The 25,569-nt window shown below is 38.6% G+C and overlaps 1 protein-coding gene across 1 annotated transcript in view; it reads left to right on the forward strand.

Moving 5' to 3' along the window:
* Positions 1-25,569, forward strand: part of SCUBE1 (signal peptide, CUB domain and EGF like domain containing 1) — a 192,671-nt gene that overhangs the window by 73,137 nt on the left and 93,965 nt on the right. Inside the window, exon 5 of the mRNA XM_066568428.1 lies at positions 24,589-24,714. Coding sequence (XP_066424525.1) covers positions 24,589-24,714 — 126 coding nt within the window. The remainder of the gene's footprint in view (positions 1-24,588; positions 24,715-25,569) is intronic.

Genomic DNA, 25,569 nt, shown 5'->3' on the forward strand with positions numbered 1-25,569 from the left:
AACTGTGGTACTTGATCAGAGTACATGTGCCTGTTGCTGTAATAGCTGTCTCCAGTAGTAGCCTTAAGTACCTAGGGAAGAGGAAAAGCAGGGCAGGCACACGTGATACTTCCTTGCACTGCTTCCAGCTCAGGGGGGTTTCCCAAGCCTGGTGTGGCTTGTCTGCTTTGTAGCCATCAGCAGATCCCTCTTACACACACTCTCCTTGTTTACCTTGAATGCATGCAGGCACTCTGAGAGGAGCTCTTCAGGCCTGCAGCCTCTTGTCTCAAGAGCTGCCACATCCTGTTTGTCTCATCCTGGCTCCTGCTCCCTGCATTTGGTGTCCTCTTGTTCCCAGGGGGTGAGAGAAGGAGAACTGTTGGTTTGTGTGCACTCTCACACAGGCTTCCTGCATGATTCCATTGTCTGCACAGTCCCCCCCATTCTAATCCTGCTGCAGCCTTGGCATGGGCAATCCATGGCTGCAACAGGTCAGCAAACCTGGGGGGCAGCAGGAGATGCAGATGTCTGTCAGAGAGCTATGAGAGATACTGGGATTTTGCTTGCTTGAAGATTATGTGGTATTATGTGTTTGAAGATGTAGTGAAGGAAAAATACAAAATATTAACCACAAGAGAGATATCTGAATATTTAAAGCAGGGCTTGTTTAGTAAAAGCATCAAATATGTTTCAAAGTTAGTAGTGAATATAGCTGGAAAAAAAATTCTGTGACTGTCTTTCCCTCTGTCCAAACAGACATAAAGTTCTGTTTCATGTAGTTGGGCTGCTACTAAGCCTCTATTAAGAAGAATTACTTCTGTTGCACTTGGTAGGACAAAAAGTTAAGTTTTTCTCTCTGAGGTAAAAGATGCAGTGATGATTTCTGTCCAGTGACAGGGAACAAGCAGACCTGTTGCTATGGCCCTCTCTCAGTGTTTGCTGCTGGTTAATTCTTCCTTCCAGCGTGCTGTGCTGCCTAACAATTGCATTTCTGGTGTTATGATCATGTTTGCAATATAAGCACACCCATTTTCTGCATCATGCTGTACAGTTCTGTTGCTTTCCTGAGACATTAAGTTGGCACAGGTGTGAGGTGAGGCAAGGGGAAGCAGACTCAGTATCAATGCTTCAGCTCTGTGCTGAGATAAGGTAGAAAAAACAAGTAGCAGACTTGTCAATTATGTCTGGATGTCTGAATAAGAGGGATGGAAATGTGTTGTTAAATATGATGCACTGGAGTGTTGATAAATCACTTTTTGAATTATAGAAATAAATTTCAATTACCCTTTTACAGTTTAGGTCATGTAACACAAACTTTTAGAAGCATACTTACTTTTACTCCATAATAATAATTTGATATGACATCAGTGTGGTTTGTTGGTCAAAGATAAGCAGAGCTGTCTTTCTATGAAATAAAATCATAGGATGAAAAATGAATGGAGCTGTGTTTGGCATGTAGTAGTAGCAGCTTGTGGTACAGAGTATTAGGGCCTCTGTTGGGCTCCTAATCAATTCTAAAGAAAGGAATTATAGAAGTGAACTAAAAAATTCAAAATTAAAATTGTCATTTTTATATTTTTTTAAGAATCACATCTAAACTGTACATTTCTGAGCAAACAAAAACAGTTATGGGATTAATCCAACATTGCTGTTATCAATGCATCTTTATGTTGAATTTAGCAGAATTAAACACATAACCACAGAGGTTTGTTCTTTTAGTTTCCTTGATTTTTTCAAACATGCTATTCTACTGAAGGGTGTTGATTTAGTTACATGTAATAGATTGCAATGAGCTATTACATGATGAATTATGTATTTTAAAAGCAATAGATTTCACAAATGGTATAAAAATTCTTTTGCAAATAGCTCACATTTTGTACAGCTTGCATTATTTCCCCTGTTAGATCATGAAACACGCCTGTGCTTCACAGATGTCAGTAGTGAAATGAACTTCTGACTCCAGAAGGAATGAATCTCGTGCAAGAGCTGTGTTCTCAGCTGACATTCTGGAGCAGCAGGTGTGTTCCTAAGGCAGACTGCATGGGCAGGATGCGAGGAAACTCTTTATCCTTAGCAGAGGGAAAGTCTGTTTTCTATACATACCTAAGAAAAGAGAAATGAAAATTTATGTTGGAGACTGATGCAGATGCGCTTTGTCTAACACAGGCATTTTGTCACAGTCTCTAGTATTACTGAACTGTTTTGTCAACAGTTTCAAGGAAAAAAAGTGCAGTGGGTCTTCAGATTGGAGCCATTTGGATTTCTGGTTTCCAGCAGTGACAGGTGTGCCTGCAGGTCTGGTTGGCCACAGCCTGGCATTAAATGGACTAATTTGCAGAAGGAGAGTGCTTAGTAATTTCTGAAAATTTTACTCCTTACGTAGAACACAGAAGTTAGATCCTGAAATACTGACACATCCATTCCTGAGAGCTGGCCTAAAAAAAGAAAAGAAGAGCTGATAACTCACTGTCTCAGTCAATGGAAATACATCTCATTACTAATGAATACTGCATCAGACTCAACATGCCTACAGCAAGTGAATTCCTACTTCAAGAACAATTCATTTCATTCCATAGAAAGGACTGGGAACATTTGTGTTTAGAAGAATAGGTCATGCAAGTATATAGAGGTCCAAGCCATTTTCTAGTGCTCTCTGACTCCCTCCTAATTTTTTTTATGTAATTTTCAAGGCTATTAGGTTTGACTCAACTTGCTTTCCTTGCCTTTGCAACCACCTTCCAATTACAAAAATAAGCTGAAGTGGATAACAGCTCTGGCCTTTTGCTCCCAGCCCTCTGTTTCATCTCCAGGGTGTTGTTTTAATGGAATGACTTAGGTGGTCTCGGTTCACATCCCGGCTGACTGTGGACTGTATTATAAAATCACTGGGTACAGATTCTGTGGAATTGGCAGCCCTTGCTTGAAATAAATCCAGGGCCGAACAAGCATAAAGAATTAATTATTTCTTGCTTCTGGAGAGGGTCTCTTTGGGTCAGGGTTGAAAGCATTGGCGGGCCAGTGTAGGGACGCTTCCACTCCAGCTGCCTGCATTGAAATTAGGCTGTCGATAAATAGAGGACTACAGTTTTCAGAACTGCCAACTCCTTAACCTTCATTAGCACAAATATTTGCTCAGGGTTTTATGAATGTTGTATTTTCAGTGTGTACTGTTAGATTTCGTTCCTAGAATGATTTCTTCAGGACAAAATATTAGGGAGTTATCTTTTTCTTTAGTGGACATGCAGCAGCACAAGAAAGGTGTACAAGGTTCTGCAATTTTCTCAGAGAAATTTCTGAAAATTTCTCAAAGCATTTCCTCTTGTCTATGGATGTTGGGTTATATGGTAAAGAGGTAGCATGAATTTTTCCTTCGTAAAATAAGCAAGGGGCCCACAGGGGCTCATAAGTTGACTTCAAAAAAACTGCTTTCTTAAGCCACTCCTTATGGCAAACTAGGAATCCTTGGAGAGCTGGGTTAGTTTGTGGTCTTGGCAGGCTTTTCTTCTGGCTGCACCAGGTCTGGTGCAAGCACAGGTAGTCCTAGGCATAAAAACCCTCTGATTTTAATGAAAAAGATGTATGTGGTCATAAAGGAAAAATTTCCCAGTGAGCTAGTTCTGTACATACCTAAATACCTAGACAAATATGTACAGAAAAATTGTGTCTATTTTTCTAGTATTATTCCACCACATTGACAATAGAGATGACTTTGGATAAAGCTCTCAGCACCATGTATGTTGCTGGAAGTTTCTAACTGGATGTACATAAATTAAAGAAAAAAATTAGCTGTGAATATCACATGAAGAGATACAGCAAAGAAAAATCCCTTCTCCCTCAAAACAACATTTTGGGTTTGGACAACAGTTCTCCCTATTTCCTGGTTAGGAATCCAGGTGCAGGGAAGTGTGGATCTAATACATAAGTTAGGACAATCTGTTGCAAATATATTTTTGTGGATCTTTTCTAACTCTTTCATCACTCCACAAGCAGAGTTTAACAATAGGCAAGGGACACTGGAGCTCTGGCAGTGTGAGGGCATCCCCTTGCTCCCAGGAACAGGACCTGGCTAGGGTCAGATGCCAAAGTTCTCTCCATCCTTTTTTGAAGCAAAATATAGAGAGGGTTTAAAAGGGGGAAAACTTAGTTATATTGAAATTTCAACAAATTTTGATATTGTATTAAAGCCAAGGGTTTACCCAAGCAATGGAGTATTTCACAATGGGATACAGATACCTTATTAGAGCAGTAGGGCAGTCATAGCTGGGATCACCTAATGGCATAAGAAGCATGTGGATTGTCATAAGACTGGATTTTTTTCAGACTGACTTGATAGACATGGAAAACCAAAATGTTGGAAGGTAAATCTGAACCAAGCCCAATTGTTCTGTGTTTGACAAGATGCACAGAGGGAAACACTGGTTGTAGTAAGCAGGGGAATAAAGGATGATAAAATCATTATCTCCAGTGTGGAGAAAAGAGGGATGGTAATAATTGTTCTTCAGGTGATTCTATCTCAATATCTCCTCCACACAGGAAAATTGGTAAATTTCATTACTTAATTTTTTTTGTAATAAAATAAGGTGAAAAAAATACAGTTGACAAATGTCATCAACATGAGCTTATCAGTAATATTGCATAACAAATGGCTGAGAATTTTATCATAAAAATCCTCATAACTAATTTTCTAATGTTTAAAAAAGACATTTCACCAAGCATAACATGGTTCATAGCTGCTGTGCTGATAAATAGGTACCACTGAGAAAGCAAGATACAGCAATGCAAGACCCAGCATAACTTTCAAGCTTTAAACAAATGATCTTTAAAGTAGCCTTCCAGTCTATGTTATTCAATTATTTTATAACACCAAGAGTTTCTGTAATTGGTGTTCTGATGACATGATGATAAGTATGCAGGTACACAGGTGTGTAAAGTGGTTGGGCTGTGTTGGAAGTGTGTTCTCTGAATCTAGATTGCAGTTGTAACCCTAGGAGAACCTCAAAATGAATGTATATAATGAAGTCAAAAGAATGTTCTGTGCTTCTTAGTCCATATTTATTTCTTTTCAGAGAAGTTCAGCATTGAGCTGGCAGGAGAAAAAGGTCCAAACTTTTAAAAAATTGTTTGGAGACACCTAGCTTTTGTAAGTGCTTCTAAAGTTTTTCCTGAATGAACATGGAAACAATATCTCTGGTTGCATGACACCAAAACTGTTCTCCAAGGACCTTGAAGATCAAATCTCTGGCTCAGGAGTTAATTTTTTTACAAACTTTTACAGCAGAGTCACCTCACACAATGATCAGTTCATAGTTCAGAAGGGGATATAAGGGGAGAAGGGAGGATTTCTGAGTATGCATTCCCCTTCTATACCTTTTCAGGCTAGGGTGCCATGTAAAGTTCCATTTTCTTTTATTTACAAAGCAAATTCCAAAATAGCATACAAATTATTTTAAAACTCTCCCCAACTGACTTTTCTATTTGAAGACTGCATGGCCTACACCTTAGATGCTGCATCTCAGACAGCCATTCCTGTCACCTTTAAATCCAGAGACAGTGACTCATTTATAACCCTTTTCTAGCCTTTCCATTCTTCGCTGAAAAAATGGGATGTTACAAGCATGTCATACTGTGACATTGCCACAGACAAATGAAATTTCTTATATTTCAGTGGAATTCCCTCTTGTCCCATCACAGGGCATCACCAAGTCTGGCTCCATCTTCTGGCTCCACCTTCTTTACTTCCCCTTTACTATCAGATGTACACATTGGTGAGATCCCCCTGAGCTTTCTGTTCTTGAGGCTAAATGATCCCAGCTCTGTTAGCTTCTCCTTAGAGGTCAAATGCTCCAGCCCCTAAATCATATTTGTATCTCTTCACTGGATTCTGTGTTGAGCACTAGGTGCATAAAACAAAACAATAAACTGAAATTTCCAAGATTTTGCTTCAATATACTATCTCCAGGCCAAAAGAAACACTGCCATATCCTGAAAGCAAATTTGCTTGGGCTTGGACAAGCCAATGTTTGGAAGGAGTTGTCCCCCACCCCCAGAAATTTTCCCTAATAACTAGCCAAAAGGCCGTTTGGACTTTCAGGTCTAGATCTGACTGCGTACAAAATTATAGCATGTTTTCTGCTTGCTACCATTTTGTGAACATAATCCAGTAATATTCCAGTATTTCAAGTTAAGCCTGTATAGTAGACCTATTTCCATGGCCTTTTTTTCTCTACACTTTAATTTTGTTCTTCTTTTCATTTCTAGTGGGAAGATATTTTTAAATGGTTGCAAGAAAAAATGGTGTCATTTTTAGACCAAAATTATTCCTTCCCTAGTTATAAGTGATAGGTAGTGAAGGAAGATGATCTTTGTTGCTTTCAGTGGCCTAATTGTAATCCAGTGTCATCACTGTATCAGTATCATGCCTTGAATCTTGCAGTAGCAGAAAGGAAAATTTACTCCAGTAGCTACAGTTCAGTTTTCACTCACAAGGTAAAGGCTGTTTGATTAGTCCAGTTTTCATTCCATGTCTACATGCTCTAGAAGCCATATCTTCATGATTTATATTACCACCATGGCTAGTACTCAGGTGTGAATTCTTACTCACATACTCCCCAAATATTTCTTTTCATAAATAATGTGTAATTCCAGCTTAAAATTTGCTATTTCAGCAAAAATGTTTTTGCCATCAAATTATCTGAGTGAAATTCACTGAAAGCATGCCTAGAAGGGGAATGCAACATTCATGGGTATTTACTTTAAAATACAGATGTACATTGGGCATTAACAGCACTTTTAGAAGTATCTATTGCATTGTTGCTCAGGTCTTCAACCCTATGGAATTTTATTGCTGAGAACCAACATTGGTGTAGACCATATTGGTGATGATTTGTGGTAAGAACTGCAACATGTAATAGTAGGATTTAGCCCTGGAAAATACCAGCAAATTACACAACTATCTCATCTTCTAAACCACACAGCAGTTATATGGTAAATACTCAGGGATCTGATTGAGCTTAATTATCAGGTGAGCTGCAAAGACGTGTAATTATTGTGAAGCCCTACCTATGATATCCAATGATGGAGTTACCACATAAGTCAAATACACTTCAGAGCTCTGTACTCACTCTGTCAGTGTAAAGCATTACCATTAGTTTTTGTCATGATTTTTCTCCTAGGATTCCTTTATTTGTTGAGTTTTCAGCTCATGTTTCCCATTGCACCCTTCTTGCAGCTGCCCAGAGGAAGGGCTCACCCCACCTCTCACATGGGAGAGTCCTGAGGGAAGGGTCAGAAACCTTCCATGCCATCCATCTTCTCTGTCCTCCACTTCCTTCAGCATGCAGGTAGTTCTAATCATTTTGTTTTCTTGAGAATCATGTTCTCCTGGACTGCAGTCCCTGTGGACAGCAGCCAGCTGAGCCAGCAAACCTGACACCTTCAGTACTGCACTTCCAGCTTTACCGAGCAGCTCATGAAGAAAATCTACCTGTTCTAATAAAGTGCAGTGCTAGAAGCTGAAAAAAGGTCTACATACCTCCAAAAAGAAAGGCAACAGCTTGAGGAGATAATTGATACCTACATTTCTTGGTACTTGCATAGACTGATGTGAACTGAAGTGAAGCACAACCATGGTATAAATTGTCACCAGTGGTCTTGGTGGCAGGGAAGACTAAGAATAGTAGGATGAAAATATTTGAAGTCTGGGAGAAAGCATTGGTAGATGCTCCAGATGTAGTGTTGCACTTTTTGAATGAAATAGATGTCAGCTTTTCTGCTGTATTTTGTAATTTGTGTCTCTGGGTGCAAAATCTTTTGCTAAGGAGATTTTTTCTTCAGTGTTGTACACTGCACAGGACAAGAACATCACAGTTTAAGTGAAGTGAAGCAGAGTAGCCTGGATGCTGGACAGTTGTTTTGTTTGTTTTGGGTTTGTTTGTTTTAGATCCACAACAACTATACTCCTTTGAAACAAATAATGTTTTCTATGGTCATCCTGTACTAGGCTGTTGTCTTAGTCAGACATTTGAACAGAGATTCACATGCACTTTTTACAATCTATTAGTCATGGAAATGTTCAGTCATATTTTCTCAAAATTATGTCCAAGCCTTTTAATGCATCTTTATGGTATTAAAAGTGTGTTAGATGACATGGAACTGTTGGAGCAGGTCCAGAGGGAGGCCACAAAAATAATCAGAGGTACAGCACACCTCTCCTGTGAAGACAGAGTGGGAGATTTAAGGTTGTTCAGCCTGGAGAAGAGAAGGCTCTGGAGAGACCTTATTGCAGTGTTTCAGTACTTTTAAGGGGTGGTCATAAGAAAGACAAAGATCTTAGCAGGGCCTGTTCCAATAGGACAAGAGGTAATGGTCATGAACTAATAGATTCAGACTTGATATGAGGAAGAATTTTTGTGTGTGAGATATAAAACTAACATGATAGAAGACTGTTCTCCAGCACACTGAACATATTCAATCATCTTTCAAAATACATTCACCTGACATCATGTTGGCAAAGTTGTAGCTCACCAAAAAACTCTCTTTAAAAGGCTTAGGGAATTGAGCACTGGAACAATGTCTCTGCATTTAATGTCGTGTTTCCAAGAGAGATTCTGACTTCTAGGGGAGTTTATTTCTCCCCCTTAACCATGCAAGGAGAAAAGAGAGACTACATTTCTTCTATGGACAGAAACTATTTGAGATGGATGGTAAAAACACAGATTTCCCACTTTCACATCCCTTAGTTTCTTTGGAGTTACTACTGTAATCTAAGTAGTCTCAAATTTGGGTTTACTGTTTGTTCATGTTAAATGCATTTGGTTTGGAAATTTCTGGGAAGGAGTATTTTTGCTGTGAGAAATAGCAATTAAAACCACTGACTTAACTGGCCTTGCTATGAAAACAATGCTGTTTAATTTTCTTCAAACTTCTCTATTATCTTTGGAATCAGAGAATCACAGAATGGCTCAGGCTGGAAGGGCCCACAGTGGTTCATACGGTCCAAGCCTCACTTCAAGCAGGGTCAGCCCAGAGCACATGGCACAGGATTGTGTCCAGAGGGGTCTGGAATATCCCCAGTGAGGAGACTCCACACCCTCTCTGGACAATCTGTTCGGTGCTCAGTCACTGCCCAGGGAAGAAGTTCTGCCTCATGTCCAGGTGGAACCTCCTGGGATCAGTTCCTGTCTGTTAAAAAACTTCTGAAGATATTGAAAGCAGTCATAATTACAGAATAATTTTGTTTGGAAGAGACCATCAAGACCATCAAGTCCAACCTTAATCAACCAGCCCAGAGCACTGCATGCCACATCCAGTCATTCCTTGGACACCTGCAGGGATGAGGATGCCTCACCTCCTGGGCAGCCCCTTCCAATGCCTGACATCCCCTTCAGTGAAGACATTCTTCCTGATGTCCAACCTGAACTTGCCTTGACACAGCTTGGGGCCATTTCCTCTTGTCCTGTGCCTCCTCCTGGATTGCAGGAGGTCTTTTCTGCTCCCTATAATACTGATTCTTTTTGCCACTGCATGGTATAGTGATGCATATTAATTTATCCTTCCTCCTAGAAAATGAAGTTTATAACTTGAAACCTTGTCTGAGAGTATAAGAAATTACTTAACTTCTTCACTTTTAAACTCTGAAAAATTCTTACAGAGCCAAAGAAGTCAGAATTTAACAAAATAGAATACTTTTCATTGGTAACAAATCTGTCCACTACTTGTTTGTCTTGACAAGGTATCTATGCAGAAGTGGTCATTAAAAAGTAAGCTTTCACAATTTGTTCTTAATTAGCTATGTCAGGCTATCACAATCCCTGTTGTATAATTTTCAGTGGCACTAACAAGGGTGATTTATACAGAGTGACAATAAATTCATCTATTGTACATTCACAATGAACCAGTAGCTGCAGTAATCATTCAACAAGTGGCTTGCACCATCTTAGAAGGAGGAACCTTTATAATTTTCTGTTCAAACAGCCAATTTCATTCACAAGCCCTTTCATATGCTTTTCTCAGGGACTTCTTCTAGGATAACTTGTCATCAAGGACCACAAAATAATTTTCTGGTTTCCTTTTTGTTCTGACATTAGTGGCTTAGTTCAACCAAGTTTTCTTTTCTGTTCAAATGGAGACCCCTTTCTAGCTAGTCCTCCATTAAGGAAATTAAGTGGTGGTTCTCTGCTGAGTAAAAAGATTGCCATTGATTATTGTGTTGTAGTGTCCCTTTTGGATCCGAAGGCTCTTGCAACATCAGAAATTCCATGCAAAGAGCAATGACTTCTAAATTATCCATCTAAGCTTGCTGAACATTTCATCAAAAACCCCTCTTTGGTAGGAATGTGTGTGCAAATGTCATCTTAGAAAAACACATTAGTGCAAAGCCTCTTACAAAGTAATACGTATTTATGAGATTATGTGGGTTTAAATAACATCGCTCTTACATTCCTTACTATTTCCAAATTGCCATCAATAGAACTCACATGCAAGAGAGAAGACCTGGAAGACAAGAGTCAGGGTCAAAAGTAACAACAACTCTCTCAGTACTTACGAAATCTGGCAATTGCCATAGTGGAGGGAGAAAGTAGAGTGGCTGCCAGTAGGGTTTCATAACAGAAGGAGAATCTCTCTCTCTTTGCTCATGCCATGAAGTTGGAGATGGAAGTTCAGTGACATGTTGTAAGTCATGTGGAATGGCTTCCTAGTGCTGGGAAGTTCACTGTTGTTAGTCTGGGGTGGGACATACTCTTGTTAGCAGATGTGCCAGACCTTATAAACCTGCATGAGCAATTTGTGAAGGCGAGGTCATAAAAGCTGTTTCACAGAAGAATTTCAGTCAGAGGGGAAGAAGTAAGGTTTCCTGTAGCAGCTCTGAAAGGCTTAGGGAGTGCTGTCCCAGTTGTCTCTGGCATCCCCCACTTGACCAGTCTTCATCACTTTTGGAAGAACAAAGAGGGAGCACTTCCAATCTGGTAAACACACATCCTCAAATAGCATTGTGTTCTCTTCTTTGGCTGGCCAAGTGATGTAGGTGGAGCTTGTTCTGCATATGTTGTGTTTAATTCAGATTGTGGTACCCTGTAATTTTCTAGGATGTGGATTACCATCAAACTGGATTCATAAATTTGAAGTCAGACCCAAGTATGTGTTCTTTGCCTCTTTCATTGTTTCAATGAGTGTAGAAAAAAGCCCACGAGTGATGCTCAAACCCAACAATATGACATGTACTAAAATGGCATACAGACTACACCCTGTGGGAACTTCCCAGATCTACAAATAATTCCAGGTTATGGTAATAACACAGCCAGTTAGAAACATACTTTCAAACCCACAAAGAACTCCACTTCATAAGGACTCAAGAATGCTGATCTCAGTATCTTACCTTACCTGGAGCCTGAAACTCCTGTTTGTATCACAGGTTGTTTGCCCAGTACTTTGCTTCTAAACATACAGAGTTTCCAGTGTTATGCTTTGCTGAATATTGATAATGATGGCCCTTATGCCAATGGCAGAGAAGAATGCTTATGTTTTTTCAGTCTGATGTCATCCCACAAGCAGCCTGGGCACACAGAGCTGTGGTGAGAATGTAGTAGATGAAGTCAAGCCTTCCCATTAGAAACTGCATTAGAGATCTTGGAATGCATACATATTGTCAAGCCAAGAATTTTAGTGACATGTAAGCAATTGTCATGCCCTGTCATTGAGGAATATGGGAAAACTCAGTGGCACACCTTTTCCTGGTGAGCTTGAAGGCTCTGGACAGGGAATGCTTCTGTCTGCTAGCCTTTCCACTTACTACTCCATTATCCTACTCTTTCAGTATTTTCTTCTGGGTTTTTTCCTGTTTTTCTAGGTGCAAGGAATGTAGCTTACTGGTCTATTCAGCACACTACCTTCCCTATTCCATATTCACTCTAGATCACTTCCAGCACTTCATCAAAAATAGCTTTGCTTTCCTTCCCTTGATGGGGCTTGCCTTTCCTTCTCCAGCATGGACTGTTACCCTGTCTGCTGACTGCTTATATGCTGAGTGCCAGCATTATTCCTCATGTTCCTTGCAGGCCTCTGACTCAGGGACAATGACTGACTGTCCCTTCATGCCTGTCCAGCCTCCATCAGCTCCTTATTTTGCCTCTCAGACCCAGCTCTCAATTGCTTTCTCCATCTGAGAAATGCTCACACACTTACAGTTTTTATTTTTCTCTCAGCCAAGGATCTGGCAAGTTTCTTAGCAAAGATGTGTTACAAAAAGCCTACTCTGTTACCTCCAAGGTGATGAAAGAGCAGCTGTAAGACATATTTGCTAGCTTTTGTTTTGCAGATTGTAGCCAAAAAAGGTGTCATTAAATCTTTTCAGTGCCATCTTTGAGAACATTTAAAAAATAATTTTGTGGTCTAAATGTAGGGCAAATACACCCCATGAAGTGGAAATTGTGATCATGTACAGGTAAATGAATCCTTGCAGAGGCCATAAAAATCTGAAATTTTAATCAGATTATAGTATTATATAGTTGGCTTTATTTTTGTAACAGTCCAGCCAGAGGCCACTATGGATGTGAGGGTTCATCTTCAGTCTTTTCTGCAAATATTCCTGATTGGAATTCCTAGATGGAAAGATCTTTCTCTTTTGAGAAGCACCATTAGTATTTAGAATAGGTTAGCGTAAGGAAGTTTGATTCTTTTTTTTTCTTTTTTTTAACATCATTCCTTCTGCTTCTGCCTTAAAAATGTACAATTGTACAGGATCAAATGGAGGAAATTCTGTCTGAGTATTCAGGGGATGGAAAAAAGAAATGATTTAGGTAATGCCTGATTGTTGTGAAGAATTTTTTTAAATTACTGGCGAAGGAGAATAATTTGTAAGTACTGGCATATCTTTTAAAATATCTCATCTTAGTAGCTTTCTTCTCTCTTCAGAATAAAAATTAGAGGAGATTTTCTCAAAGATCTGTGTAAGAACAATATCACACTGAAGTGACCCTTGTGCATTGAGTTCTGAGGTAACCTACAAGCAATTAATACTAAGTGTCCTTTCAGTCACAGAGTTCAACAGAGTTAGGAAACTCTTGCTTAATAAGACACATGTACATTTTTAATACTTACTTCATAAATTAGGCATATAAACTTCCAGTGGCCTTGAAATGATCTCAGAGGGGTTCAAGAGGCTTTTAGCAATTCATCAAAACAATTGGTTTGTTTTGCTGACAGCCATGCAGGAGTGTTGATCTGAGGGACTGGTAAACTGGGAATTACCGTTCAGTTTTCAGCCTATTAAGGCCAACCAGGAAATTACAAAAAGTAGACATTTTCTTTCCAAGTCTCAGGCAAGTCAGAAGGGAAGGGAATCATAACATTTCCTTTCAGGAATTTGTCTTTTATTCCTTCAGCTTATGAGATAAAGAGTAATGTTTGGATCTAAGAAACAGATTTCACTAATTGTTGTTTTCTGGAGAATTTGGTGAATAGCCCCTCAGATAAGCTGGGCTAGACCATCAGCTGCTGTATTAAAGTCTTTCCACAGGGTTTTCTAAACGATTCCTAAATATGTTGAAATCTAGAAAGAATGTGGAAGCTTTTTTTCCATTAAAGAGAACCCAGTCAATGTTAGCATTTAAACTGAAGTGAATAGCGGAACACTTTAAAACATTGCAGAAGCTCTAAATAGAAGGGAAAATAGTTGGTTCCTGCCATCTCCATATGTTGTTCCTCTCTACTGGGTCACAATTCCTCTAGGATTTCCACAGTGGCACATGGAAAGCTGAAGGAGCTATCCAAAATGAGCAAGCATTATCTCTCTTTAGAGGTAGAGGGAGAAGCAGCGAGAAATCAAAGGACAGTGTAAGATCATGTGTGTAGGAAAAGATTCAAACATCTTGAATTCCCTTTCCTACCCAGCACAAACTTTCCATTGTAAATGTGGCCATATACCTAATTACTTGTCTTTTATAGACCACTGAAATTCAGCTCAAGAGCTTGAAATTGCATGATCTTAGTAATTTCATGTTGGTGCTTTAAATCTGATCCATTTTCTGCTATGTATCTTTGCTATCATTAACCCTACTAGCCCTTTCGTCTAAGTCTGTGGGACATGCACATTCCTCATCTCCAACTCACATCACTCCTTTCTTGCTTTCCTCCACACTTTCCTCTTACATGACAAGGAGAAGGAAGCAGGAGGTTTTCCATACCCACCTTCAGCCTCTCACCCTAGTATAGGTACAGAAAGAAAGGTCCAAAAGATACAAACAAGCCAGTGCACTGTATACATTGACCTTTACTTTATGTAGAAAGCACCAAGCAGCACATTCAGGGCTCCTCTTTGAACATCACCATCAGAGTCATGACAAAAGTGTAATGGCTCAGAAGGACTTCCTAATTATTTGCTATATGACTCTTAAAAGTTCCTGCAGTCAAATCCTGCTTTGGAAAGGTTCCATTATTTATGAACTGACTTTGTGTAGGAAGTGTATCTACAATTTTGCTTTGGTTGTTGAGGTTTTAAACTGTACAGTGTTTTCCAACTGTTTGGTAACACATCCAATGTTGAAATCCTCTTTCCCCCATTTGTACAGAATTGGAATAGCTTCCTGTTATTATGTGACTTTAAAAGCCCAAGTTTCCCACTATAGACAACTTTAACCTGCTGGCTTGAAATTTATATTGATTCTGTCACTAGTCTAGCTCTTTCTGTAGAGTCTTTTAGGTGAATGGGCAGGGTTCTGTAAATTTAATTGCACCAGATGTTTCTCTGGGTTTTCTCTCTCTCATTTCACTCTGGATTTTAGTTGTTTTTCCTTGGAAAGGTACATGAAAGGGAAATCCTTGTATAATCAAATGTTTGTTTTACCATCTAAAGCTTGCAAAGGGTCCTTAGCCTGGGCTGATTTCTTCTTGAAGAGCTGTAATTATTCATGGAAAGGAAAAAAAAGCCTTTGTTACTAATAGGCTTCTTGGTGCTTCTTGTAACAGTCTTTATTATTCCTTTCTACATAATTTTCTATTGATGAGGTGAATAAAGGCTTCCTCTGCTGTTGAGAAAGAAAAGGTAATTGTTCTTTTTTCACATTTACCAATGCTTGTTGCGTTCCTTATGTGTTTAAAGGACAAGGATGCAGAAAATGATGTTATTGATGGCATCACCATGGCAACAGTTCTTTGGAATAACACATTCTGGCATTGTTATTCTGCACACACAAAAAAAAGGGGACTTTCTTTTAAGCACAAACAGATTGTGCCCCTTTTAAAGGCACCCATGAACTTTGCTTTTCTGAAGATTTACAGACTGGTTTGGGGCAGAAAGGATTCTGACATCATTTACCTCTCTGTGTACATCACATTATGGTGTTAAAAAAAAAACCACTTTGAAAAAGCCAATGGTTTAAAGAGACACAGTATGGGAAGGATACATAAACATTTCTTTGATCAGAAAGACAAAAAAAAAAGTTGAAAGAATTTTGAAATTTATGAGCTCTAGGACCAGACTCACTAAATAATCAATCAAGAGACAGAGGAGTCAAACACTCTGAGCTTATTAAAGTAGTTATTTAGTTATGACAGTACTCCAGATAACATTGCTTTTTACCTCAGACACTACACACATCTTAACACGTTTTGATAGAAAATTGAATTGCTTCCTCACAAGGCAGTTTGCAAACATACATCTTGTCTTTCATATTTCATCTTCCATTGTCCTTAGGTATGTGAAATCCTGCTATATCAGCATTTAGAAGCAATGGCATTTTCTAAGGCACGGTACAATTTTATTCTTTTTGACTCCACTGCAGTTCTAAAATGGATTACTTTATTTCTCAGAGACTCATCAGTGAAATATATCTGTGTTTTTGTAAGAAAAAGGAGAAGGGACTGTATTGAACTTGGGAATGTTTGAAATCCATTCTGGTCTCTGTGGTGCTTTTTCTGGCACCCAAGTGCACACCTTCCTGTTTGACTTCTCCAAGGAACAAACTATCTCCTGCATGCCAAGGCTGCGTGGAAGTGGGCTGTACAAACCCTGGGACTTGAGCACTTTGCACCTAAAATGAACTTGTGTTGTGTGCAAATGTACCACTTAAATATAGCCAATGTCTTATTTTTGAGAGAAATTGTAGTTTACTCTCTGGCTCCAAATACACTGTTAATATTTTGGTTCTAAGTTACACGTGACTTTTCTGGAAGTCACCACAGCTGGTAGAAATCAGCTGTTTGGTTGTTGGACAATAACTGACCACTGTATTTTTCTTCTCACAAAATCTTGATGAAAATACGAAGCTCTGGGGACTACAGCACAGCTACCTATGGAGGTTGCTTCACATTCATCTTTCCAAAGCTGAAGTGACTCCCTAAAATTGAACAGGAAGCTGGAAACTCTATTGCTTTAGCCTTTATCTTTGACAAGTGTAACCACCTTAGTGAGCATGGAGGAACTCCTTAGCCCCAGAGTGATTTTTTTATTTGTTAAGAAACAAAGTGACAGAATGAGCTTTAGATCTTGATTGTGTTTAGCCCTACTACAAAAATTATGCTCTGTATTTACTTGGAGGAAAGTGAGCAGCCTTCTTTCCTTGCAGAACATATTTTTGAGTTTAAATAGGTTATTTATGCATTAGTACATATAGAATCACAAATAATTATGAATAGTCATTATATATAAAGATTGCTGCATATATATAATGATACATACACCTATTACAGTACATAATATATATAGATCCATATACTATAATGCCCTCTATCATTTTGCTAATTACATTATTTTGTAAGAAGTTGTGAAATTGTCCTGGGAAGAATTTGGGATGCAAAGGAGTTCCTGCAAAGGAATGTGTTGTTGAAATATTTACTCTTATTCATCTATCTGAACGTATTCTATGTGATTGAAAAAGTGCCCTAGAAATATTTATCTTCAAGATCTTTTATTAGAAATATTTCTAGAATATTTCTATCTCATGTCTGTCTCATGTTACTTGTGCATATTGCAGAAGAAGGAAGAAATTACAATATTTTAGTTGGGGTTTTTTAGTCCTATCCTCCCACTGTTTGCCTTATCTTTATGCAAATGATACTGCTGTGATTTAATTTTTGCTTAGAACCTGTTCAAAACCTTCTTATGAAACACTAATGAAAAGCCATATTTTCAATTGATTTTTTAAATTTCTGTTTGTGAAAGTGTCTGCTCTCTGAACTCCCTGAACTCTCTGAGATTATTTTAAGTCTTTTTATTGGAGACCTCCAAACTTTGCTACATCTTTGTGAGAAGTTTCACTTGGTAGAGGTAATGAATGTTTGATTAAATACTGCATTTTCCTGTGACCAGGAAGGAAAAAACATTTTCTTGCCATTGTCTGATCTTCTGCTGTATAATTTTCCTATCTTATATTCAGGTACAAAGAGAGAGACTCTAGAAAAGAGTGAGACAAGTTTTCCTAGCTCTACTATACTGAGAGCCCAAAGACCTCATATTAATATTTTTTAAAAACACTGCCAGTTACTTATTCTTGTGCCAACTCTGGATTTCTTTGTGTTTCCTCAATTCTGCTGTTGTGAGTGCGTGTCTGAGACCCCAGAGTGGGCTGAGGTGATTGTTCCACTACCCCTGCCCAGCTGAAGGTGCTCAAGCTTGTGGTGATGCTGTCCTTCACTGGCTCTGTACCACAGCCCTGGTGCTCAGGATAGCAAAACTTGCTCCCACCAAGGCACCAAGAAATAGAAGAGAGGTGGTGAAGACTTAGATGCAGAAAGTGCATTTCTCTTCTCTGCCTCCTGCATGGCCTGGTCTCCCCTCAGAGTCACCCCCATCTGCCCAGGGACATCATGTGGCTATGACTCCCTGAAAACCTCCCTTTTCTTTTGCTTTGCTGTACTCTTTAAGGAATTGCTATTTAAAGATGAAGCAAAGTTAAAAGCAGGTTGTAGTGCTGACTGTGTTTTTCTTGTCCTTACCTTTTTCTTCCCTTACCATTTATTTCCCTTTAACATCAAGTGCCAAATCTACACTAGCAGAGACTTACAGTTGATTGTGCCAGAGCAGCATTGGCACACAGGTTCTGGGCTATCTTGCAGATTTTTTAATTTTTTTTTTAGATAATCCATATCTGTGTGTGAGAAGGTAACAGAGACTATTGGAAACAGTTTCCGTAAGCCTCAGCTTCTCTTGGTAGCTCTGCAATGTGGAAAGCAGATTGAGATTGCAGACATTCTTTCATGTGTTCACCAAAAAGCCATCATACAGCCACAAGTTGGTCACAACCAGCATGGGATGGATTTCAGCCAGTCTTCTTTATTCTCTTCTTGGTCCTATGGGAATCGATGACATTTTCTGGCAATTTTGGAATCTGTTTCCTTTCCGCACTTCCATGCTTCCTTTCTTAAACTTGGTCCATTCATTCTCATCATTCTCCTGAAACCACAGCACCTTTGCAGAACTGCAAATCTGTGCTCTTACTCCTGAAAGAATGAAGTTATACTTCTGATACATTCCCATTTCTAAATTTCAAGACAAAAACCCTCTCCATGTGGTTTCCTGGCTGCCATTCAGAGCAGGAACATCTTGTCAGAGATCAGACTACAAGTCTGCCTTCTGAAGATGCTGGCCCTAAGCACATTTCAGATCCAAACTGAAAAGACATGTGATGGCTAAACAAACTTCAATTTGTTTATTTTATAATATACCAGCAGCTGTTTTCTTGTACTGTGTCCAAGATATTTCTCCAGACAACCTACTTAATAGTGTAGAATTCTGTTTCCTTGGGTCAGTTTGCCTGCTTTATTTGTTTTCTTTCCAACCTCTGTCGGGGTGAGTTGTAGTCACTGAAACAACTATTTTTTCCTAAAATTTTAGGATGAACCAAGTAACTTATTTCAAGAATGAGGATGGGAAGAAAATGTTGTATGCATTCACTTAACAGTATGAAAAACATTAGATGTTCATATAGATGATTACATTTCCAGTGTGCCCAGTGTGGGGTTTCTCACTTAGCTCTGAAGGTCTGTTCCTAGATGGATGCTTTGTACCTGTGGTGTTGTAGTCAGCTGAGGAAGGACACCTGCCTCAGCCAATTAGTTTCACCCTCCATTTTCTTGCTGAAGAGAGCAAATCTTGGTGGGGGTTTTGATCCTCAAGAAAGGACATTCTGTTTTGAGATGAAAACATCTTACTTCTCTCACTGGGGAGCAGAGGTCACCCAGACATTCCTCACAACCTAGAATCAGGTTCTTATTAGGGAGCCAAAAGTGTCTGGAAGATCTGATACAACTGTGCAGCATAAAGGTCAGATCCAGTCTGTTGGAAAACAGTCCTTTGGCTTTAATGGTCCTAAGATCTGACCATATGTATTTGTTGACTCTAATTGGGTTGTTTAGCCAAATGCTGATTTTCATCACCCTTGAGATGCACATGAGATCCTGGAGTTAGAAGGAAAAGGCAGGGACACTCCTAGGTGTAGATGAGGAGCTGCTTTCCACAAGCCAGACAAAAGGTTAACAGTCTGTTTCTATATGATAAAAACATACATGCATTATGTACCTTATGGCTTAGAACAGCCATCTCACATTTTCGCCAACATCATGTTCCTGCCTCCATCAGAAACTTGCTGTCTTTTGGTTGACTTCCATTCCTCACAGAGTAAGAACTCTGTGAGAGTTGTCTTTGTCAGTTTTCTAAACTGCCTGGTCATTGACCAGTGTGTTTTATTGTAGCACTGTAGTTTCTTACACAATTTTTAAAAAGAGAACAAAAAAGAAATTCCTATGATGTTAATAGTTTACAGAACAAGTAAAATGAGAATTGGGTTGTTTAGCTTGTTTCCTCTTGTGTTCTTTCCTCTCTCTGCTACTGAAGATGTATCTTGTATCTTATATATGGTGAAGTTTAATAAGACCTTACTGTGTACCTTGTGTTAAAAATAACTTACCAACAAGAAAGGATAATGTGATTATGTAGTTTTCAAGATTGTGTGTAAATTACGCAAATGCTGCTGGGCATGTCAGTGTGTATGTATGGGTTAAGTTCAAGATATCTTGTAACTTCTTAGCACATTCAAGCACATGTAGTCTGAAAATATTCTGAAAGTTATTGATGCAATATGAAGTGGTCTTTTTCAGATGTTTGGAATCAGCATGCTTCAGCATGTATAAAAACAGCAGCAATATAAATACAAAGTGAGTGAAATCATGGCAACACAGAGGATAATCTAGGCATATATGATGAGCCACATGGTAAAATAATTGCTAAATGCTAAAAGTCTTAATTAAGATGAGAACAGACAGTGTTAAATGAGAAATAAAGGTTGATCCATGCTTTAGTTGTCACAGTCAGCCTGATTCAAGCACTTTCAGGGCCATTGAGCTGAAAACATTTTTAGAGCATAATACAATGGAGAGGCCATTATATCAGACTGAACATTTTGCAGAACAGCACTATTAAGAGATTTGTGATAACTAGATGGCAGACTGGATTAATGTAGTAGACTCACATCCAAATCTCTCCTAGGCCAGGAACAAAAATGAGTGTGGATTGTGGGTATCCATAACAGCAGTTGTCACTCTCCCATGAACAATCTTTTGTAACTTAGAGTCAGGAAAAAATCCAGGAAGGCAATAGAATAGAGTTTCTCAAGTCATATCTAAAATGCTGAGAGAGGATTTAGTTTAATTAGATCAGTGTTTTCCTTTCTTAACTGACATTTCCCTTCCTGTTTATATTTTCCATTGGATTTTGTTTTGCTGTCTGTAAGGTGAATTTGCTGAGAATGTGTCTGTGTTTTCGAAGTTTATTTGACTGTCTGCCAGCACTGCTGAAGAGACATGCACCCATTCTTATGCTGGCTTTAGAGATTACCTTGAGTAGCAGCATTTGGGATTAAGACACTGCTTTTATGAACAGTTAATGTGTAAAACCTAGAACATTTCAACACTGGACATTTTAGTGTCATGCTGATAAAGTAGGGATTTGTGTGTGTGTGTGTGAGTACAGACTTCTCTCTTATCAACTCTCTTATCAACACTTAATCTTTCCCTTCATTTGGGAACTGTGGTTTTTCACTTAACCCATAGTGCCATCAGTTCTAGAAGCTGGGACACACAGAGTACTGTAAAAATCAAGACAAGCTGGGAGTAGCTCCTTGTGTTCCAAACCAGAGTGAGGCAGATGTGCACACAATGGAGAGAGAGGCTGGTAACAAGTTTTGTAAATAGTTTTGTGAATACCTTCTGGTTAGGGCTTGGATGGAAGATCCATTGTCTGATACTTTGCCCAGACCGTGCAACACACTGAGGTAAAACTGCTGTGGGCATAATTCTGTACTGATGGGTGTTCTCCCTCTCTGTACTGTTTCTGCACTGCATTAGTCAGCTCAAGGAAGGGGCACCATGAGAAACACAGGGCACCTCTGCTGAGTTGGGACTGATGCTGATAAAGAGAAAAACTTCAAACAGATAAATGAACAGCAGAATCCCATGCAATTTTCCCATAATAATGTGTGTGTGTGGGGGGGTGGTTTTTTATTTTTGGGGGTTTTTTTTAATTTGAATGAGTAGTTTTCCACCCCTTTCTGCAAATAACTAAAGTTTGGCCATGATTGTGAGGGTGGAACACACTGCCCACGTCCTCCTTGGGTCACCTGTTGTCCTGGGGCTGAGCAGCAAGGCAAGCACTGAGAGGCTTAAATCCCCCTTTAACCTTAGGGAAAGTTTTCCTATGCTGTTATTCCCACTCTGCATCCCTTATGGAAAAAGCATGTGTGCATTAGGTGGCTGCTAAACATTAACTAAAATATTGCAAAGCTTTCTTTCTCAGGGGGCACGAGCAAGGAAATATGATAGTTCAAACATCTCACTGCTCCTGTGGCAGCAGTGTGAACTCAGCCAGAGCAGTTCTTCACTACCAGCAGTGCACCTTCTTATAGGAAAATACTGGAGGTGCTTTATGTGTTTCTAGTCTGTTTTAAAGTTTGGACTACATTCTACTCTTCAGTATTCAAGAGAATACTGAACAAAATCATTTTAGGAGTATTTTTCTCTCCTATTTATATGCATTTGTATAGAAGCTAAGATTAGTACTAGAAAGATACTTAGCATACTTTTGTATTTTTAGTGTGACTTATGTGACATATCATTAAAGATTCTATATTGCCTCGAGTCAATTAGCAAAAAAGTAAACTTTTTTCAATGGTGATTCATAAATTATTTGTGTATGTAGATTAATACAGAAGACATCTGGACAAATACTGTATCTGCTGAAAAATTAGAATTTTGAATGATTAAAATTATTTGCAAATAGATACAGTTTTGGGTTAAACTGCATTTTTAGCAAGGTAAAATATTAATTTGCTGCATTCTTATTTCACTAATCTTTTCAGGCTAAAAAGGTTTTGTTTAGGAAACTACTTGTAATTTAATTTTTAGGGATTTTGAAAAATACTGAAATGAGAATTTTTGTTGTGCATGAGCTCCTGCTTATGACTGAAAAATAATGGTCTTTCATTTCACCATTATATTTTCTAAAGGAATGATTTTGAGACTCAGGAGATTTCTATGGTGTTCTCCAGCTAAACATGCAACTGAAATAATTTTTAGACAACTCTGATTAATACAACAGATGGAATAATTAATACAGTAACTAAAATATTGTGGTCTTACACACAAATATCAGGATCACTTTTGTTTAATGATTTTGATCTTCAATTTCTCCCAATACTTTCAGCAGTGCACAGTATCTGTCTTCCCATAAAGGCAGAGATTTGGTATCTGCAAGTAAACACTGAAAAATAACTTGCTTGATTACACTTGTGGGCCATTAAATATCTGCTTTCATCTCCATAATTCCTCTCTTCTCAGAGCCTGGGCAGTGGGACTCAATCAGCCATGTGTTATCTTTCCCAGATCCCTTTCGGAGCATAGCGCAGTGCACAGGAATGCAGTTTGTCAAACACATTGTGTCTGAAATCCTTTGTTGGGAGAAGTGGAGAGAAAGAGATTATAAAATGCCTCAAACCCTTCAATAAGGCCATTCCCAGGTTTCTTGTATCTGTTCAGCCCAACAAAGCGTTCATACCTCGCTTTGATGTGGAGGGTGGTATATTATAGCATGTAGTGTATATTGTATCTCAGGGCAGCATCTGTTGTCCAGGCTGCAGTTTACAAAGAATAACTTACTTGGTTGTAGTAACTTACTATTTTTTGGCAAGTTTTTAGGCTCAAGGACAACACAGAGGGGAATTTAGAAGAAATAAATACATCTGTTGTCTATAATATTGGTTTTCATAGGTGGCAAGATTTAAGACCCTGGTGTGTTTTGTAGGAGAGGTGAACAAAAATACCCAATCAGACTGGTGATGTGTGTTTTTCATTACTCTGCTAATACAAACCTCTCAGAGGTAAAGCTGAACAGTGTGAATAACTTCTTGAAGCTGTTAACTTCTGTCCCCCTGAGGCAATCTCTGACTGACTTTTTGTAGCATTTCCTCCTCAAAATTCTAGGCACAAAAAAACATTTACTTGCAATACACTGGCATTATAGGTTTAAGTTGAACATTTTGCACTGGAGTAGTTTTGAAAAATTAGGCTAGAATAGGTGGGAGCAGACACATTGCAAAATGCCAAATGAGTTGCAGAGTCCACGCTGATGTTGCTTACAGCAGTGTAGCAAGCTGAGTTAAAATGGGAATTCTCTGCCAGTGTATTCTGAGAGAATTCGTCTCTCCTTTACAGGTCAGATATCCAAGGGGAAGTCTGGGAAGGCTTTGTAATGCAAATCTAGCTAGCCTTCGTTCACACAAGGAATGTTAGATGCTGACCCATAAGAAGTGAGTTCAAGATTTCTGTGAATATGTGGGATTTGAATTAGCACGGTAATGAAAAGCTCTAAGAGTATAAGGTGCATTCAGTATCTAAATCACTGACATGGTTTAGAAAGCTAAATTTGTCTCTGTAATGATTAAAAGAAAGCTGGTTGATACTATTCTGTGGCATAAACATTAGCAGGAATCCACCCATGGCACTTGGATGCTTGTTGAACAGCTGGTGTGTTTTGTTTAATAGAGTCAAAGACAAAAGTGGTAGTAGGTTTGTTGGAGATGTGCTGTGTTTATGGTGGATGACAGAGAATTGAGATGTAAAACAAATAGCAAAGAAATGGATCCAAACAAGAATGCTTGGTTATAATATTTGGCAGATTTTGTGTGTTAGAAAATATAAGGCACATTAGCAGGCATATAAAAATGCACCAGACAGTAACAGCCATTGAATTTATACAAGGAAAAAAATAACAGTAAGATCACTTATTCAGCTCTGTGGGACAGACAACTTCCTGGAGTATCCTTTAAATCCCTGATATTTTCATGAAAGATTAGACTATAGATACAGAATAGAGAAATCCCAAGTTTCTACATGAAACAGAGACACACAGTAGTGCTCATATTTGCCCCAGAGCATGTTTGTCTTTTATTACACTGTTTTGTTGACTATGTATCTCCTTTCAGCTCTGTTCTTTTGTCTTGTGGAACACAGTCCAGATGAAAAATAAAAGTTACAGATAAAATTATTGGAGGACTGGATATGCATAATTATTTTGCAATTTTATTTTAATACTAATATTTTCTATTTTTCTTTCCTTTTCCACAGAGGGTATGAACTGTATGAATAAAGATCATGGGTGTGCACACATCTGCCGGGAGACACCCAAAGGTGGGGTTGCCTGTGAATGTAGACCTGGCTTTGAACTTGCGAAAAACCAGAAGGACTGCAAATGTAGGTAGATGAAGATTAAATTTCAAATGCCCCAAAATGTCTTGTTTTTTTCATTGTTGTTGTGTTCCACAAGAAGTTATATTTTTTTTGGCCAAAGGTGATTGATAATTTTGGTAATGAGGGTTTTTTTTGCTGTAGAAGATGCATTTGGAGATGAATTAGAGGGATTGAATAATAGAATGTTGACAGTGGCTCAGTTATCAAAATCATAACTTTTCTACTTTCCTATAAATGCAGAAAAGTGAAGGATCAGTTTAATCCAGGCTTTACTAGTAAAGCAATACAAATAAAGCATAATGGATTCTGGCTTGCAATATTTTGAAGGTCCACAAAGGTGGATGCATCAATTAATTTAATGATAAATCCAATAGAGCTATCAAATTAAGAGTGTCAGTTCCAATATTTTTAAAAGACAGAAATGATTGCTCTAGTCTTGATTCCACTCTCACAGTCTAGAATTATTACTTGGAAAACATGCAGCTGCATCAAATATACTGTTCTTCAGAGAAAAGCCCAGAGTGTTATATTCCTGAAGCTGGGATGCTAAAGATGCAGATACTCATTAACCCACAAAATTAGAAATTGTTCTGTACAGGTTCAAATAATTGACCTCAGCATTGTCATCTAAAAGCTTCAGAACTGAGTCTTTCTGATGGCTTCAGTGAGTCTCAGATCTGAGTCCAATAGCTTGCATTCCTACTTGGTAGCTTTGAGAGAGACAAAAGAAGTGTAGTAAAACAACATTAAATGTTTGCTGCTTTGCACAGGGCCAGTATTTTTGAATAGTCTTTCTTACACTTTAGTTTTTTTCTTGCTGAGATCTCCACTATGTAAACACACATAGATGATGTTAGT

Source organism: Molothrus aeneus, chromosome 32, assembly GCF_037042795.1.
Source record: "Molothrus aeneus isolate 106 chromosome 32, BPBGC_Maene_1.0, whole genome shotgun sequence".
In the NCBI taxonomy this organism is placed as follows: Eukaryota; Metazoa; Chordata; class Aves; order Passeriformes; family Icteridae; genus Molothrus; species Molothrus aeneus.